At 45.5% G+C, this 16,861-nt stretch overlaps 1 protein-coding gene and 1 pseudogene across 1 annotated transcript; one reads left to right on the top strand and one right to left on the bottom strand.

Annotated features, from left to right (window-relative positions):
* Positions 1-16,861, bottom strand: part of LOC124250380 (cytochrome P450 2B4-like) — a 47,557-nt pseudogene that overhangs the window by 16,395 nt on the left and 14,301 nt on the right.
* Positions 5,330-15,945, top strand: LOC124250518 (cytochrome P450 2B4-like). The gene is made up of 9 exons (XM_046682471.1): positions 5,330-5,515; positions 6,052-6,214; positions 6,304-6,453; positions 7,180-7,340; positions 7,776-7,952; positions 9,828-9,969; positions 10,899-11,086; positions 12,075-12,216; positions 14,790-15,945. Exons 1-9 carry the CDS (start codon positions 5,351-5,353, stop codon positions 15,056-15,058), a joined length of 1,557 nt encoding a protein of 518 aa, XP_046538427.1. The 5' UTR covers positions 5,330-5,350; the 3' UTR covers positions 15,059-15,945.

Below are 16,861 nucleotides of genomic sequence, written 5' to 3'. Positions count from 1 at the left end.
TTGGCTCACATGACCCTGCAGCCTTCAAGGACCAATCCAAAATACCACACACTGAAACAATCATTCATGAGATTCAGAGATTCTCGAAACTTATCCCCATTGGCGTGCCCCACGTGGTCACCAAAGACACTCAATTCTGAGCATACATCACCCTCAAGGTGAGGCCAGCTGGGTTCCCACATCTGTCCTAGGTTGGCATCCTGGGTTCTCTTAATCACCAAGCTTGACCTCTTGTTGGTTTTATCACTAGAGCCCTCTTGTTCCATTTTTTTCTGGGGTGGAATGGGGAAGGGAATAGCAATATCTTTTGATCTGGTGACCTTCCCTCATGGCACAGAAGAATAGCCCATCCTGAGCTTTGCTCTCCATGACCCACGTTACTTTGAAAAACCAGACGCCTTCAACCTTGACCACTTTCTGGATGCCAAAGGATCACTGAAGAAGAATGAAACTTTTACCCCCTTCTCCACAGACAAGCTGGAACCACACTGCCTTTCCCAGACACCAGAGTGCAGGTGCCATCCCATCCTTGAGGCAATCAACGAGAGGTGTTTATTTATTCAGCAGTGAGCATATGACACTTGCTTTACCTGTGTTAACCCACTACAATCCTAGAGGGGGTTTGAGAAGTGAGATCACCTCCCAGACACATGTTGATAAGTTGGATCCTGGGCAAGTGTTTTCACATCTCCACATGTAAGTATAAAATATCTGTTCAGCATTACTCTCAGCCCAGTGCTCTATTGGAGTCCAAAGATAATACACAGGACAAGCAACATAAAGACACAGTTCCCGTCCCAGGAAATTTATGTTCCAGCAGGGGAGATGGACATTCACTGTGTGGTCACAAAATAGTGTCTAATTGAATGAATTAATGCTTGCAATGTGCTTAGAACTGGGTGGCACAAATTAAGTGCTTATGGGGCAATTATTACTATTATAATTAATCATACTTGTGATAGGTGTTCCTAAGGGGACTTTTGGAGCACAAAATAAGAATTACTGACTACTCTTGGTAGGTTGGTGAGGAAAAGCTTACCTGAAGCCCTGGCTTCTAAGCAAAGACCTCATGGGTGATCATCAGTCAGCCACTGGAGAGTGTTCCAGACAGAGGCAGCAGCAAGGGCAAAACCTGAAGGCGGAGGCAGTGTGGAGCATTTGAAAAACTACAGATCAGTGAGCCTTCTTGAGGATTACAGGTGAGGATAAGGGTGAGGACCTCACCTGGAGGGCCTTGAAAGTTGGGTGGCATTTGGATTTCTCCTGCTGGCACTGGGGAACCAGAGAGGCTCGTGACATGCTCTGACATGTCTCTGTTTCCATTTTCCGAACTTAGGCCCCATCTAGAGAAAACCTCTAGCCCCAGGTTCCTTACCATTCAGTAGAAAGGAAGACCCAAGATCAAGTCCCTGTCTTGAGTTGTATCAATCACTTCAGCGACCCAGGACTTTGGTTCTGCACAGTGCAATGGCCTCCTCCCTCATTTCATCTTAAGTGAGAGTTGACGGCCATGTGGTTGGGGGGGTGGGTCAATTCCTCCATTCAATAATCCTGTCCTATGTTTAGAGAGAAGCAGAGAGACAGAGAAATAAGGACAGAGAGAGACAGAGAATAGAGGGAATGAGAAAGAGAGAGAGGAACAAAGAGAGACACAGAGGGAGAAAGATACAGGGGAGGTATTGCTGGAAAGGGACAGAGAGTGAATGTGAGATGAGACAGGGAGGAGGGGAGAGAGAGAGAGAAGGAGAAGAAGGAAGAAGGAGGGGATAGAGAAGGAAGGAGGGAAGGGGAGAGGAAAAGGGAGAGACACAGATAAGAGAGAGGAAACAAAGAGAGTCACATAAGCAGAGAAGAAGAAATAGTACAAGAGAGAAAAGAGATCTTTAGACGGTGATGAAAAATGAGAGCGAGAGAGAAGCAGAGCCAAACAGAGACATGGAGGAAAGTAAGAAGGGAGAATGCAGGAAAAAAGGAGACAAAGAGGAGAGAGACAGACAAACAGTGACTGACAGGAGGTATAGACAAACAAAAAGACTGAGGCTGGCTGCCATGGCCAGAAAGACAACCTGAGCCAAAAAGGTGTGAGAGACAAAGGGATACCAAAGCACATCCAAAGGACAGTCACAGGGATGAGGAGGATGGGGTGGGAGGGAGATAACACGTGTCAGGTTGTTCTGGAAAGAGCTGAGTTGCAGAACCAGTTAGAGGAGAAGGACCAGTCCGGAGTTCTGCCCAGAGTACCTCGAGGCACATGTCTCCTGACTTCTGGATGTGCCAGGAAGATGTGGACCCTTGCCCAGATAGCTTAACACAGGCACGATGTCTATCAACTTGAAAGGTCTAGCAAATTCCCAGAAACTCATCCTTGACCTACCCTTCCAAGGTTGTCAGTTTGCGGATGAAGAATCGTGGAGGTAAAGGAGGAGGCTCTCAGTGTCTCTGCCTAAGTTTTGGGCTCCCTTTGTCCTCATTTCTCTCCAAGCTGGTTATTTATAATCTATTGGGAGGGGGTATCTCTACACCTCTGAGAACGTGATGGAAGCCATAGACTCCTAACTCAAGTGCCTCAGTCTCATTTACAACTTAATGTACAATTCAGAGATTTTTCAGAACTCTTGAAGTACATGGCTCTCAGTCTGAGACAAGAAGAAATCTCAGAGATAGACAAACATACGCAGCACCAGAGACACACCCTACAGAAACTCTCCACCTCACACACCCAGAAACAAACACAAAGCACTAACTACATTTATAGGATTCTAAATATGGGCCAGGATAGAATTCTATTTTAAGAAATTTTAAAAATATTAACTTGTTTAACCTCACAATAGCCCAACGAGATAGGTACCATTCTCCCCATATTAGACAAGAAGGACATTAGAAATGTTATGTAACAAATATGCACACACCTACATGTGGAGCAGACACAAACACACACACACACACATCTGACCAGAAGTGAGTCTTTAGATCCTGTGGGGAAACCAAACCCTTTGGAAATCTAATAGAAACTGCAAACGCTGTCAAGGAAAATTGTGCAAGGCACACTCACCCTAAAATTTGCCTCTTGGTCATCAGGGTTTGAGAACCCCCTAAAACTCCACTCTGAATTGCAGATTAAAGGTCAATGCCATGCAAATCTGTTGCAATGGACACAGATGTCTGGACTTTGGAATGTGACAGGTCAAAGAATGTGCACCTGCCCCATGCCCTCATTGGTGATCCTCTGTGCCCACAGGCAAGTGCATTTGTCTTGGTGAAGGCATTGCTCACACTGAATTATTCCTATTCTTCACCGCCATCCTCCAGAACTTCTCCCTGGCCAGCACCATGGCCCCTGAGGACATCAACTGCACTCCACGGGGCAGTCGTGTGGGCAAACTACTCCCAATGTACCAGACCAGCTTCCTGCCCCACCAAGGGGGCTGAGGGAAGGGGGTCAAAGGATGCCATGGTCATGAAGTATCCCCACCTCTGCAAAGAATGGCCCCTGACTCTCTCCATGTCTTCCCACCTCTGAGAGACCTACTGCAAGCCTGTATCCTTCCCCCTCCTTTGTTGCCACCTCTGTGGGAAAGTCCTTCCTGCAGTCTCACCTTCCATAATGCTGCAGCTCTTCTAAAGCCTCAAGTAGGTTTTGCCTTTCCTCTGTTAATAGAATTCCAGAAGTGATGTATATATAGAACTGGGGGCTAAAACAGGAAATTTGGCTCAGGATCCCTGCAGTTCCACCTCCCAGGCCACAGCTGACCCTGAGTGACTTCTCCCTTCCTCAGAACAACCACACCCTCCACTTGTCAACCCCTTGTGCTCCACAATCTGGGCATACATGACTGTGTTTGAATCCTCTTCCTCTTAGCCCCTGTGGTGGGTACAATGATCATGCCCACTTTACAGATGAGTAAAAAGAGACCAGGTAGTGACATCAGTTGCCCGAGGTCACATGGCTAGTGAGTGGAGGAGCATGATTCACACTCTGTCTACGTGGCTCTAGAATTCAAACTCTTCAACATAGCTCTTTCTCCCTCCACATATATTTTTAAATTAGTGAAGTGAATTAACATAACATAAAATTAACAATTTTAAAGTTTGCAATTCAATGGGAGTTGATTCATTCAGGATGTTGTGCATCCACCACCACTATCTACTTCCAAATATTTTCATCGCCCCAGGAGAAAACCCCACACCCATCAGCAGTCGCTCCTCATTTTCCCCTTCCTCTCGGCCTCTGGAAAACACATCTGCTTTCTATCTCTGTGGATTTGCCTATTCTGGAAATTTCCTATGAATGGAGTCACACAGTGTGTGATCTTTTGTGTCTGGCCACCTTCACTCAGCCTGACATTTTCTAGGTTCATCTGCATTGTTGATGATAGTTGTAGACCATTGTTGTTGTCCCACATCCTCATTCTTACTGGCTTTCCCCTTCTTCCTTCTATGAAAGGGCCTCCTCAGCCCGTGGCCCCTGAGCTGTGTGACTCTAAACTGGTGATGTAGATTCCCTCATATTCCCCTTCAAGTCCCCTGAGACTCAAATAAACATCCTAACCCTGACCTCTTGAGTCAGGTGGTGATTCAGGCCATTTTACATGTGACTCATTTATTGTCAGGTTACTAGAGATCTTTCCAGAAGAAGAGACCTAATCCTTCAACTCAATGCCAGGTCCATGAAGGCAAACTCATTGTGTTGTTCATTGCTGTACTCTCAGCACCTAGACAGTGTGTGACATATGACAGGTATTCAAAAATATTTGCTGAGGAATGAATGAATGAATGAATAAATGAGCAGCTAAATCAGGTAAACCTCCAACTCACCCAACATGACTCTAGGCCTCCCTATCAGGCCATGTTTCCTTCTCCCTATCTCACTCTCCTATGATGCCCAGAATAAATCCTTGTCCCCAAAGGACACAAGGTGCCCCAATTCTGAATGCCAGCTACTGTCGATCACTCATGTTGCAATGCCCCCCACCCTTTGACAAAACCAGCTGAGAGCCACCCTTGCAGTGCAACTAGCCTAAACCCAGCCTCACAAGTTCCACAGTTGACAACTCCACCCTTCCTTGAGAGAGGTGCTCTCCATTCAGTGGCATTGCCCACGGAGATAACTCTGGCCAGCCAGGGACAATGGGAAGGAGGCCTTGGGATGCAATGAAGATGCTAAACTCCTGGTCTGTGTGGCACCTCCCACATTTAGGCTTCTTGTTTCCTCTGGAGAGTTACCTGGAATCTGCCAAGGTACATTCCTGGCATACCTTGTCCCAGCAATCACAGAAATAAGACAACAAACAAGAGAGCAGCCTGCTTTTTAAGAGAGGTAGTAGGAGGAAAGACAGGCACAGAGACAACCATGGCGCTGATGGCCATCCTGCTCCTCATCATCCTCATTGGCCTCTTGCTACTCTGGAGCCAGCCCACTTCCCGGGGTCGCCTCCCTCCTGGACCTTGGCCTCTGCCCTTCCTGGGAAACATTTTGCATCTGGACCACAAGGACTTTCTCAAGTCCTTCCAGGCGGTGAGATGGGGAGGGCAAAGGGGTGGAGAGCAGGAGGGAGTTGGACAGGAAACAGCTCACAAGCAGAAAAGCATGTTGGGGTAAAACTCTGGGTGGGACTTGGCCGCCCAGCTTGGGGATTGTATTCATCCAGCTGCGACCTGGCCCGACTTACCCACTGGAGAAGCTTCTGGAATTCCTGTGGGAAAGAATGGAGGAAAGGCAGACTGGAGGGAGAAATTCTGATAGACTTGACACTTAGAGCTGTGGTCCTGTGGCAATTGGGAAGAAGAAGTACTATAACTCAGGTGAGGGGAGTCTCTGCAATTCTTAAAATCCAAAGCTGCGAGGGTTCTTGGAAAAGCCGAAAGAGAAGGATACTTGGGGTGAGGGAATGTGTGGGAGACGTGAAGGAGGCCACAGAGTTCAAGTCTCCATTCTTCCCTGATGGAGCTGCAGCCAGTGGGATTTAGGCTACCCTGGAAGGTGTGATCCAGGTGGGAGCGTTAAGACCTTTCTCTTGAGTTAGAGAGTGAGATCAGGACCTGCCCCCACAGCTGCGAGAGAAATACGGGGATGTCTTCACGATCTACCTGGGGACCCAGCCAGCCGTCATCCTGTGTGGGTACGAGGCAGTGAGAGAGGCCCTGGTGGATCAGGCTGAGGCTTTTTCTGGCCGAGGTCACGTTGCCATCCTCGACCCCATCTTGCAGGGAACTGGTGAGTCGGGATGGAGGTGGGGATTGGAGAGAGGCTGAGAGAACACCCCACGCCTCCTCCCAACCTTCCTTACATACTGCACCAATCAGGTGTTGCCTTTGCCAATGGAAAGTCTTGGAAGACCCTTCGACGATTCTCTGTGGCCACCATGAAGAACTTTGGCATGGGGAAACGGAGCATGGAGGAACGAATCAAGGAGGAGGCTCAGTGTCTGGTGGAGGAGCTGCGGAAATCCCAAGGTGAGCCCAGGATGGGGTAGAAAGACAGAGGGGCAGGCAGAGTGTGAGCGAGATGGGGACAGAGATGAGGACAGAGAGAACATGACTGATGGAGAGAGAGCCAGGACACAGACAGGTAGATTCAGACACAGGTTCAGAGAAAGACAGAGAGACAGAAAGAGTCTAAGAGGATAAGGATGACAGAGAGAGACAGAGACTGGGAAGAAGAGAGGGAAAGGCAGAGAAAGCAGACAGAGAAACAGAGAAAAGAGATAGAGAGACAGAAAGGCAGAGGCAAACTGAAGACACTGACAAAGATTGATCCAGAAGCAGAAACTGCAAGGAAAAGACTTAAAAATATAAAAATAGAAATAGATTAGGGGAGACATGGAGGGTCATTGAGGCAGGGAGGCAGGGAGCACGAAGAGATGGGGCATGAAAAGAGCAAGTACAGAGAAGCAGCTGAGCCTCCAAGAAAGAGTCAGAGACAAGACCAGAGAAAGACACAGGAAGACCAAGAAAGTCAAACCCGGACAGGGACAGAGAAAAACGAGAAGAGACACATAAAGAGGACTCTCAGAAAGAAAAATGAGGTGCAGAGACCCATTGAGAGCTGGGCTGGCCAAGAGACAGAGAAAGCCATCAACCAACCAAGCCAAGAGAGCACCGCCAGTGCAATACAAGGGTTAGGGCAATACAAGTGTTAGGGCAATACAAGGACCTACATGACAGACCTCTTGTCCCCAGGGTCCCATCTGGATCCCACCTTCCTCTTTAACTCTGTTACGGCCAACATCCTCTGCTCCATTATATTTGGTGAACGCTTTAATTACCAGGACACCCAATTCTTACGGCTGCTAAATTTAATGAATGAAGTCCTCATCATCCTCAGCTCTTTCTACAGCCAGGTGAGGCCAAAGATTCCACAGTGGTCAGGAATTGGGGTGGGTGAACCCTGGGAAGGGATCAGATGCTATCTATCCTGAACACTGAAGCAAGAGGGCATCAGGAGGTTGCCTTTCTATGTACGTATGTCACACCCTACATCCTTTCAGGTGAGGCAATGTCAGATTGGGAGGAGGAATCAGACCTCTGACAAGGTTGGACTTTGAAAGAAACCTCAGCAGACATAAGAGTGATTGCGGCAGGGTGCAGCTGTTCCCGCCCCACTGTGTGTCTGGGTGTGTGGGTGTGTGTCTCCTCAGGTAGGAGTCGCATTCCCGAAATCCACGTGGTGAATGGTGCCCTTCAGAGGTTTCTACTGTGCAGTGCACAACGTCAACACCCAGAACAGAAGCCTAGAGCCTAGAACCGGTTCTGATGCCTTCCCTGCTTCCCCGTAGGTGTTTGAATTCCTCTCTAGCATCTTGAAACACTTTCCTGGCCCACACACTCGCTTGTACAGAATCATTCAAGAAATGGAAAATTTTACCTCTGAGAACATCAAGAGGCACTGGAAAACGCTGGACCCCAGCAACCCAAGGGACCTCATTGATTCCTTCCTGCTCCGCATGGACAAGGCAAGGGTTGAATTGGATTAGGGATGGGTGGGAAAAAGAGTTATGGGCACACTACTGACATTGAGATAGTGTGTTTGAGTATGATGTATGTGTTGTTTAAATATTGAAATTCTTCCCTAGGGGTTAGTAAGAATGCCAATGACCCAACACCTCTTCCCCTCATTCCCTACTTAGCTCCCCAGGATCCCCTCCTGAAAAGTCTATTAAGAGGTAGCAGCTAAAGAGTTAATGTCTGGCCCAGCAGGAGACCTCCGAGACCCTCTTCCCCCACCTCATTATTTTTTTTCTAATATTTTATTTAGGTCACATCGGTTTATATGATTGTGTAAATTTCAGGTGTTCATTATATATTTCAGCTTCTGTATACACTGCATCATGTTCACCACCAAAAGTCTAGTTTCCATCATCACAATGCATATGTGCCCCTTTATCCCTATCTCCTTCCCCCCACCCCCTTCCCCTTTGGTAACCACAAATCTGTTCTCATTATTTTAGTGTTTGTTGTTTGTTTTCCAGTGAAATCATATGGTATTGTTTTTGTGTTATTTCTCTTAGCATAATAATCTCAAGGTCCAACTGCATTGCCAAAAATGGCACAATTTTATCTTTTTTAATGGCTGAGTAGTATTCCACTGTGTGTGTGCGTGTGTGTGTGTGTGTGGACTGCATCTTCTTTATCATCCATTGATGGATGCTTAGGTTGTTTCCAAGTCTTAGCTATTGTGAGTAATGCTGCAATGAAAATAAGGCACATATAACTTTTCAAATTAGGGTTCTCATGTTCTTTGGATAAATATTCAAAAGTAGAATGGCACGATCATATGGTATTTCTATTTTTAAATTTTTGAGAACTCTCCACACTGTTTTCCATAGTGGCTGCACCATCTTACATTCCCACCAGCAGTGTATGAGGGTTCTCTTTTCTCCACATCCTCTCCAACATTTGTTATCTTGTGTCTTGTTAATAATAGCCATTCTGACAGGTGTGAAGTGATATCTCATTGTACTTTTGATTTGCATTTCCCCAATAATGAGTGATGTTGAACATCTTTTCATGTGCCTATTGGCCATCTGTATATCTTCTTTGGAAGAATGTCTGTTCACATCCTCTGCCCATTTCTTGATCTGGAGGTTTGCTTTTTTTTGTTGAGTTCTACGAGTTCTTTATGTGTTTTGGCAATTAACTCCTTGTCGGATATATGATTTGCAAATAGTTTCTCCCAGTTGGTGGATTGTCTTTTTGTTTTGTTGGTGGTTCTATTTCCTTGTAGAAGCTTTTTAGTCTGATGTAGTCCCATTTGTTTATTTTTTCTTTTGTTTCCCCTGTCTGAGAAGCCCCTCCCATTCTGATTGGTCAGAGACCCAAGTCTGTTCTTATTGGTCAGAGCCCATGTCTGGTCTGCTGCTTTGGAGGCTCATGTCTGTTCTGACTGCTCTGGCAGGAGTCATACAGGTTGTTAAATATCTTCAATGTTACCTCTGGTTATACAACTGCAAGAGCCAATCAGGAGAGTAAAGACACCAAAGGACAGAGAAGATCATAAGAACAACAAAAAATCAATCCCTAACATTATTGAACGCTTCCATACATAATATCAAAACAACACCTTTTGATGAACTAAGGCACAGAGAGATTAAGTTCCTTGACCAAAGGCACACAGCTAGTAAATGATAGGGCCTGAGCTTGATTCCAGTCAGTTTGGCTCCAGAGCCCACTCTTTTGCTACGTTGTTGGCCTTGAATAAAGAAAAAATGAAGCAGAGAAACAGAAAAACAGGCACAGAGTAACATGGGTGTGTGAGGGGAGATGCAAAGACCTAGAAACTAAAATGGATGCAAGGAGCGGCATCAAGGATTGTCCATTGCCTCCCCCAGGAATGCTCAGATCCTGAGACTGACTTCCACCACAAGAATCTCATCCACACCGTGCTCTCGTTGCTCTTCGCTGGCACGGAGACCTCCAGCTCCACACTCCGCTATGCGCTTCTTCTCCTTTTTAAGTACCCGGATGTCTTAGGTGAGCTGGGCTTATGGTGCATGGAGGCATGGACATTGGAGGCTCTCTGAGGCCTTGCTGGAAGGTCTTTTGGAGATAGGTGAAAACAGATGACTTCTGTCTTAATCAATATGAAAAATTAAAAACCCCACCCCGTAGGGGTTTGTAACTTATATTGAAGCCTTGCTGCCAACAAATCTCTTTGAATTTGACAAAGTACTTCACAGTTTACACAGTTTTTTTCATTCAATGAAGCAGTCTAAGGTTTAGAAGGTACTTTTGTACTTATGAAGTGTTTTGTAATTTGCAAAAACACTTGGGAGGTTGTAAGGTGCTTTATGGTTTACAGGGCATGCTCCAGGCACAAAGCATTATTATTCCCAGGGCATATTGCAGTCTACAAAAGGACGTGCTTCTTGACAGAATTTGGAGTATATTGCTGATTTACAGCTAAATAAAAAGCTGCTAGAAATGTTCTCATGTGGATGGTCTGTAGATCAGACTTGGAGAAACTCTCATCTAATCAAACCCCTTTATTTTACACATAATGAATTTAGTCCCAGAGTGGAGAAATGACTTATCCAAGATCACATAGCAAATCAGTGGGACAGAGGGACATGACCCCACTTCCAGCCACAACTCATTTTCAGTTTGTATTTTTGAAAAAAAAATAGGTGCCTTAAGTGTTGAATGAATTTCCACCCGCCCATCCTTATGCAAGTGATTCCCTCTCATAACTAGAGTGGAAACAACAGACAAGACTTCCCACGAATCAAGCCACTGACTTTCTTTCTTGATACTTTCATTGAGAAGGAACAATTACCCAACATCTCAGTAAACCGTTGATGAGAACTTCCCCCCAGTCTGCAAGTCACTTTTTAGGTGACTTGGCTAAGCCCATTGTTATGGACATTCATTGATGACCCTCCTCTCACCCTCACCGTTCTTAGAGAAAGTCCAGGCAGAGATTGACAGAGTGATTGGCCCACATCGTCTCCCAGCCCTTGAAGATCAGGCAAAAATGCCTTATACAGATGCTGTGATCCATGAGATACAAAGATTCATTGACCTCATCCCCTTTGGTGTCCCCCACCTTGTCATCAAGGACACTGACTTCCGGGGATATCATCTCCCTAAGGTGAGACCAGCAGGGCCACAGAATCTTGGATGGAAGTGCTGACTGCCTGCAGTCTTTTGCTTCATATCTCTGGTTGTTGGATTGCAATGAGAATTTTTATTACCAGATTTCTGTTGGACGAAGGGGCATTTTAGAAATACAGAGAAGAATTCTCCCTTTTGTCTGGCTTGTATTTTTCCTTTATTAGACGTTAGATTTCTGAAAAAAGTATATATACTTGTTGAAACTTGTAATACAATAGGGCATTATTTTCAAACTATTTTATCATCTCCCCTACCTTCCTCATTCTTGAGAAGGCATTCACAATTTGCCTTTTCTCCTTCCACACTTTCTTTGAATTATATGGACATATACCACATATGTACACCAATATCAGTTCATACTGTATCTATCACTTTGAAACTTGTGTGTAGTGTGCACATTTCCACCCCTTCCTGTCTTTATGCTCATACCAATACACTTTCAACCTATTTTTATTTTGTGATTGTATGTGTGTGGCTTTCCTTTTACAGTATAAGAGTATGCTGTCAATATATTTTCAGGTCAAGGCATAGAGTTCTAACTCATTGTCTCCATGGTCGCAAATGTTCCTGAGTATTAATGTACCTAGGAGTGATACTCATAATATCTAACCACCCAATGGGCACACCCATCTTATTAGATTCCTGTCCTTGTGCAGGAGTCGGGTCCTTGGAGGCCTCCACTGAGCCAGATGTGACCCTTTTACTTTATGGTTCATGGAGAAGTCCAAAGGATGTTTGGGAAGAAGAGTCAAGGTGCTCAGTGGAGATTCCTGGAGAGCTCAGGACACAACCAATAACCAAATGGGGCAGAATAATTCCATTCACCATTTTATCAATTATTTTAACCATCAACTGTAGACCATACAGAGGATAAAGGTTATTGTCAACTGTGTATGTACCATCGTTGATTCAACTGCTCCTTGTTGATGGCCATTTGGGCCCCCTTGGCTTTGATGTCCTCTTAGGACACTACTGTGTATGTCATGCTCACCTCTGTCCTCCATGACCCACGCCACTTTGAGAAGCCAGATGTCTTCTACCCTGGTCACTTTCTGGATGCAGAGGGCAACTTCAGAAAGCACGAAGCCTTCATTCCTTTCTCCATGGGTAAGTTATGCCCTCCCATCTTATGAGAATGCCTGCTGACCTCCTGTCTGTGTGTGATTTTCTCCCTTTGTCCAACCCCAAACACTGGGTGAACACCTTTGAAAAAGATGAGGATTCTGAAGGAAAGAGAAAGTAAGACATCTACAGACACAAAGATATTGTGAGGGAGATGAGAGAGAGGAGGGATGATGGGGGAGAAAGATGGAGACGAAATCAGTGATGGAGATAATGTGACAGACAAAGACACACACATGCATGCACATGCACACACAAAGAACAGAAAAGTAAATAATTTATTATTGATCACTTGTATGTTCCAAGAATTGGGAAAAGCATGTTCAGCTTTTCTTTCAAAATAAAAGTAACTGTATAATTTTTCCATTTTTTATACAAATAAGGAAGTAAAGTTGAAAGTGACAATCACCTGCATTCACTACCAAAATCTTGTCTGTTAATGTTTCAGAAGATGTGCTTTCAAACTTTTTACTAAATATGTGGGCACACACCAAGGTAGGTGATGGATGGATGGATGGGTAGATAGATAGAGAAATACATACATACATATATACATACATACATAGATGATAGGTTGGTAGATAAAAGAAAGGGCAGAGGGAAGAAAGAGAACAGAAGGGAAGAGGAAAGAAGGAAAATTCAATGACTTATTTCTTATGAGCCAGTTGTTAAAATCCAAGCCCCAGACTAGAGTGTGGCCCAGGAGGCACTTAGGGCACAATAATTGGGGGAATTCTCACTCTTATGGTCCTGCAGTTGTCCTGATCCAATCACATACCAGATAATTCAACTTTTAGCAACTCACTTGAAATTTATCATACGCTATAATTTTAAATCTCCTTACATCTGTTTCTAGTATATTTATAATCTGATGTATTTTACAAAAGGTTCTTCTTTTTAAAAAATTCCAGCAGAATTTTTTTTTTTTAAAGATTTTATTATTTCCTTTTTCTCCCCAAAGGCCCCGGTACATAGTTGTATATTCTTCGTTGTGGGTTCTTCTAGTTGTGGCATGTGGGACGCCGCCTCAGCGTGGTCTGATGAGCAGTGCCATGTCCGCGCCCAGGATTCGAACCAATGAAACACTGGGCCGCCTGCAGCGGAGCGCGCGAACTTAACCACTCGGCCACGGGGCCAGCCCCAAAAAATTCCAGCAGAATTTTGTGTTGAGAATTCTCAACTATCTTTTTGGCTCCTGACACATGATCAAATTGTTTTTCTCCTTTGACCTGTTAAAAAAAACTATAGTGGATGTCTTAGTGTTGAACCAGGCACTCTTTCGTAGAACTGGAGCAAGAGAGGCCCAGAGAGCAGGGGGCTTGCCCGAGGCCCCCTAGGAAGTCATGACATATGTTACTCAGGGCAGGCTGAGCTGTGATAAACAACCTGAACAATTAGGCAGCTTAAAGCCTAGAAGTGAATTTCATGCTCATGCAACATGCCCATCCCAGGACATCACAGTCCTGTAGAGATGGGGACTATCAGAGACTCTATCCTGACACAGGCAGAAGCAGGGTAAACAGCATGGCAGACATCCATCTAGCCCTCACTTGATTGGCCAAAGCAAGTTCCATCCAAGTTCAACATGGCAGAGATGTTAAATGTACCCAGGGATGTGCCCTGAATATTTGTGAACAATAGTGCACTTTACCACACTGGGTGGGGCATCCCTTTCCCACTGATGCTGCAGGTCCAAACTATGGCCCAGCCCAGGGGCAAGTTTGCTGCCCACTCTTGATTATGCCAGTGACACAAGCTTGTGCTAAGTCAACGGTGAACCCTGGGGGCTCCCTCGAGGTGGGACAATTTTGTGATGATGGATCCCATTTTGCAGGAAGATGAGTAGGGGTTATGAGAGGCAGAAACTTAAGGTCAAGGGTGGGTGGGGCAAGCTATTCAAAATGTTTATCAGGTGTGATGGGGCCACTGACCATTCATAACTGCCACTGGTGGTGGCGTTGGAACATAGTCTGGGAGGCTTACCCATTTGATGCTGATTGTGGACAGGTCTAGGGTCCAGGTGGATGGTCAAAGTGACCAGACAAGTGGGGGCACTCAGAAGCTTAGAACAGTGGCTGTGCATCACCCATTCAGAAGTAGTTCAGTATTTTAATGGCCAATCCAGATCCTGGTGCCCACCTACTGCATATCAGTCCAGGATGGGGGCCGCAGAGGTGTCAGCTCCCCTCTACCTCTCTCTCATGGCTCCTCATAACCAGGGCATGCTAGTCCAATGGTTTCACATTATCTCATGAATTGACTTAGTTGAGAATATACTTAACCAGAGACACAGAGAAAGAGAGATAACAGAAGAGAGACAAAAACAAGGACCGAGAGAGACAGTGTGAGTCACGGCAGGGGATAGGCTGAGAAGAGGTGGGACAGAGAGAAACAGACACACACATGTTGTTGGCATTGAGGACAAGAATAGGAGCAGAGTTACCTCACAGGTAAGTCTTGTAAATGAGCCTGCAAATGTCCTGGGTGAGTGGGGGTTCAACAAGCAAGTGCTCTCAGAGGGTTCCCGCCAGTGACACACATGTCCCTTATGTCTTCAGGAAAACGTCTCTGTCTGGGTGAGGGCTTGGCTCGCTCCCAGCTCTTCCTCATCTTGACCTCGATGCTGCAGAACTTCTCCTTGGGCTCTCCTCAGGCCCCAGAAGACATTGACTTCACACCCAGGATAAATGGGTTGACAAAGCTGCCCTCTGTGTTCCAGCTGTCCTTCCTTCCCCGCCAGGGAGGGGGACAAGGGATGCAGACCCCCTCAGAATCTTTGCATCCAGCCCCCACCTCTGCCCACAATGAATTTGTGGAGGTCTCCTGACTCCTCCCTGTTCACTCTCCCCAGTGGAAAGTCCTTTCTGTAGTCTTTCCTTCATCCAGCCTGTTGTAGTCACCATTTATCCCAGACGGCCTGCACTGTTGATGGAGAGTAAAATCTCAGGGTTTCAGGGTCAAGAAATACTCAATAACTTACCACCATCCCTAGCAGACTTAGGGAAACTGAGGCCGAAAGGAAGGAAAGGTTTCCATCCAAGATTACCGAGGACAGCAGCAACAGGTGTCCCTTGTCCACATCTACACCCCCCACCCCCACCCTCCTGTTACCTACTCGAGTTGAAAAGACCAGTTCAGCGCACAACTTATGTGCTGTGTGACTCAAAAATATCTTCCTTACCTCTCTGATTTTATCCTCTAAAATCAGCGAGATCAAAATAAAGTTCTACCATTTCTAGGCAAAATGGCTATCTGTGCTGCCTTGCTATTATCATTTCCTTTTGGAAGTGAAATTCACAGAACATAAAATTAACTCTTAACCATGTTAAAGTGTCCAATTCAATGGCGTTTAGTACAATCACAATGGTGTGCAACCACCATCTTTATCTTTTCCTAAATATTTTCATCATCCCAAAAGGAAGCTCTGTACCTATTAGGAAGTCAGGAGGCAAGGTGGTAGGAGGGAAAGGACTATATTACAGTTTGCTAGCAAGAGGGAAGATGGCCGACTCGTCTCAGAAAGAACCATCTCACCGAACAAAGAAGACAAGCCAGTTATATACAGGCTATTCTCCAGGTTGGGGAGGCTGCTGGTCTCTGTGTGGGGGCAGACATCTGATCCCAGCTCCTGATACTGCATTGTCTTACTGGATATGCATCAGAGAATGGAGCGATGTCCTATACCCTGATCTTTCAGTTGTAATTGATGATGGCTATCAGCATAGGCTCTCTGCCTGGGGGTCATCACATTCCTAAGGAACTCAAAAGAACAAAGTTATCACCTTAATTCAGCTGGCAGGGGCCACAAAATCTACAGAGCATGTGAAACCAGCAAACAGTCATTGATGATTAAGTATCTAGGTGCTAAAGTTTTCCCTTTTTGCAATTACTGATTATAGCTTTTAGCTCTTTAACCCACCCATTGTTAACTGTGCTGCTTAGGCAATATGCTACCTGACTCTCACTAGGCTCCTATAGATAACATCTCCCTGGAGCCTGGGTCACCATGGTAATGGGTGTGTGAACTGTGTTTCAGGAATCAGAACTCCTTGTCCACTTCAGGCCAGATGAGACCACCAACTCATCAACTGGGCCTGTGCGGATGTCCGATAGGTGACCTTTTGACGTCAAGAGGCTAAAATCTCCACCCTCAGATCATGCTAATGCTGCCATTTTGTGAATGTGGGTCCCATGAAGAGGCATTATCTGGCTATGATTGCACATGTCGTCAATTACTAACCTCTCCTCACCTCCAATCACCTCTCTCCACATTTCAGACCACCTTGCCTCCTATCCCATAAATATCCCTGAGTCCCTATTTTCAGGGACGTGAATTTGAGACTCTTGCTCTTCCTTGCTCACATGGCTGCCTTGTGATTAAACCCTCTCTCTGTTGCAATCTTGTCCTCTCAGTGTTTGGCTTTCTGAGCAGTGGGCAAAAACAAACCTGGTTCAGTAACACATGTCTGGGCTAGTTAATCAGAGGTCATTTAAAGTTACAATGTGGTTTCCTAACTACAATATGGCTTCTCTTATGTCAACCTTGTGTTGAGTCAGTATCATTTTCACATGACTGCAGAGCTATCCATGCCATATTTTGGTTACTGTTAAGTTTTGTTTGGCATGATTT

Source organism: Equus quagga, chromosome 13 (assembly GCF_021613505.1).
Source record: "Equus quagga isolate Etosha38 chromosome 13, UCLA_HA_Equagga_1.0, whole genome shotgun sequence".
NCBI lineage: Eukaryota > Metazoa > Chordata > Mammalia > Perissodactyla > Equidae > Equus > Equus quagga.
The sequence above is the reverse complement of the archived record's forward strand: the minus strand, read 5'-3'. Positions and strand labels throughout refer to the sequence as shown.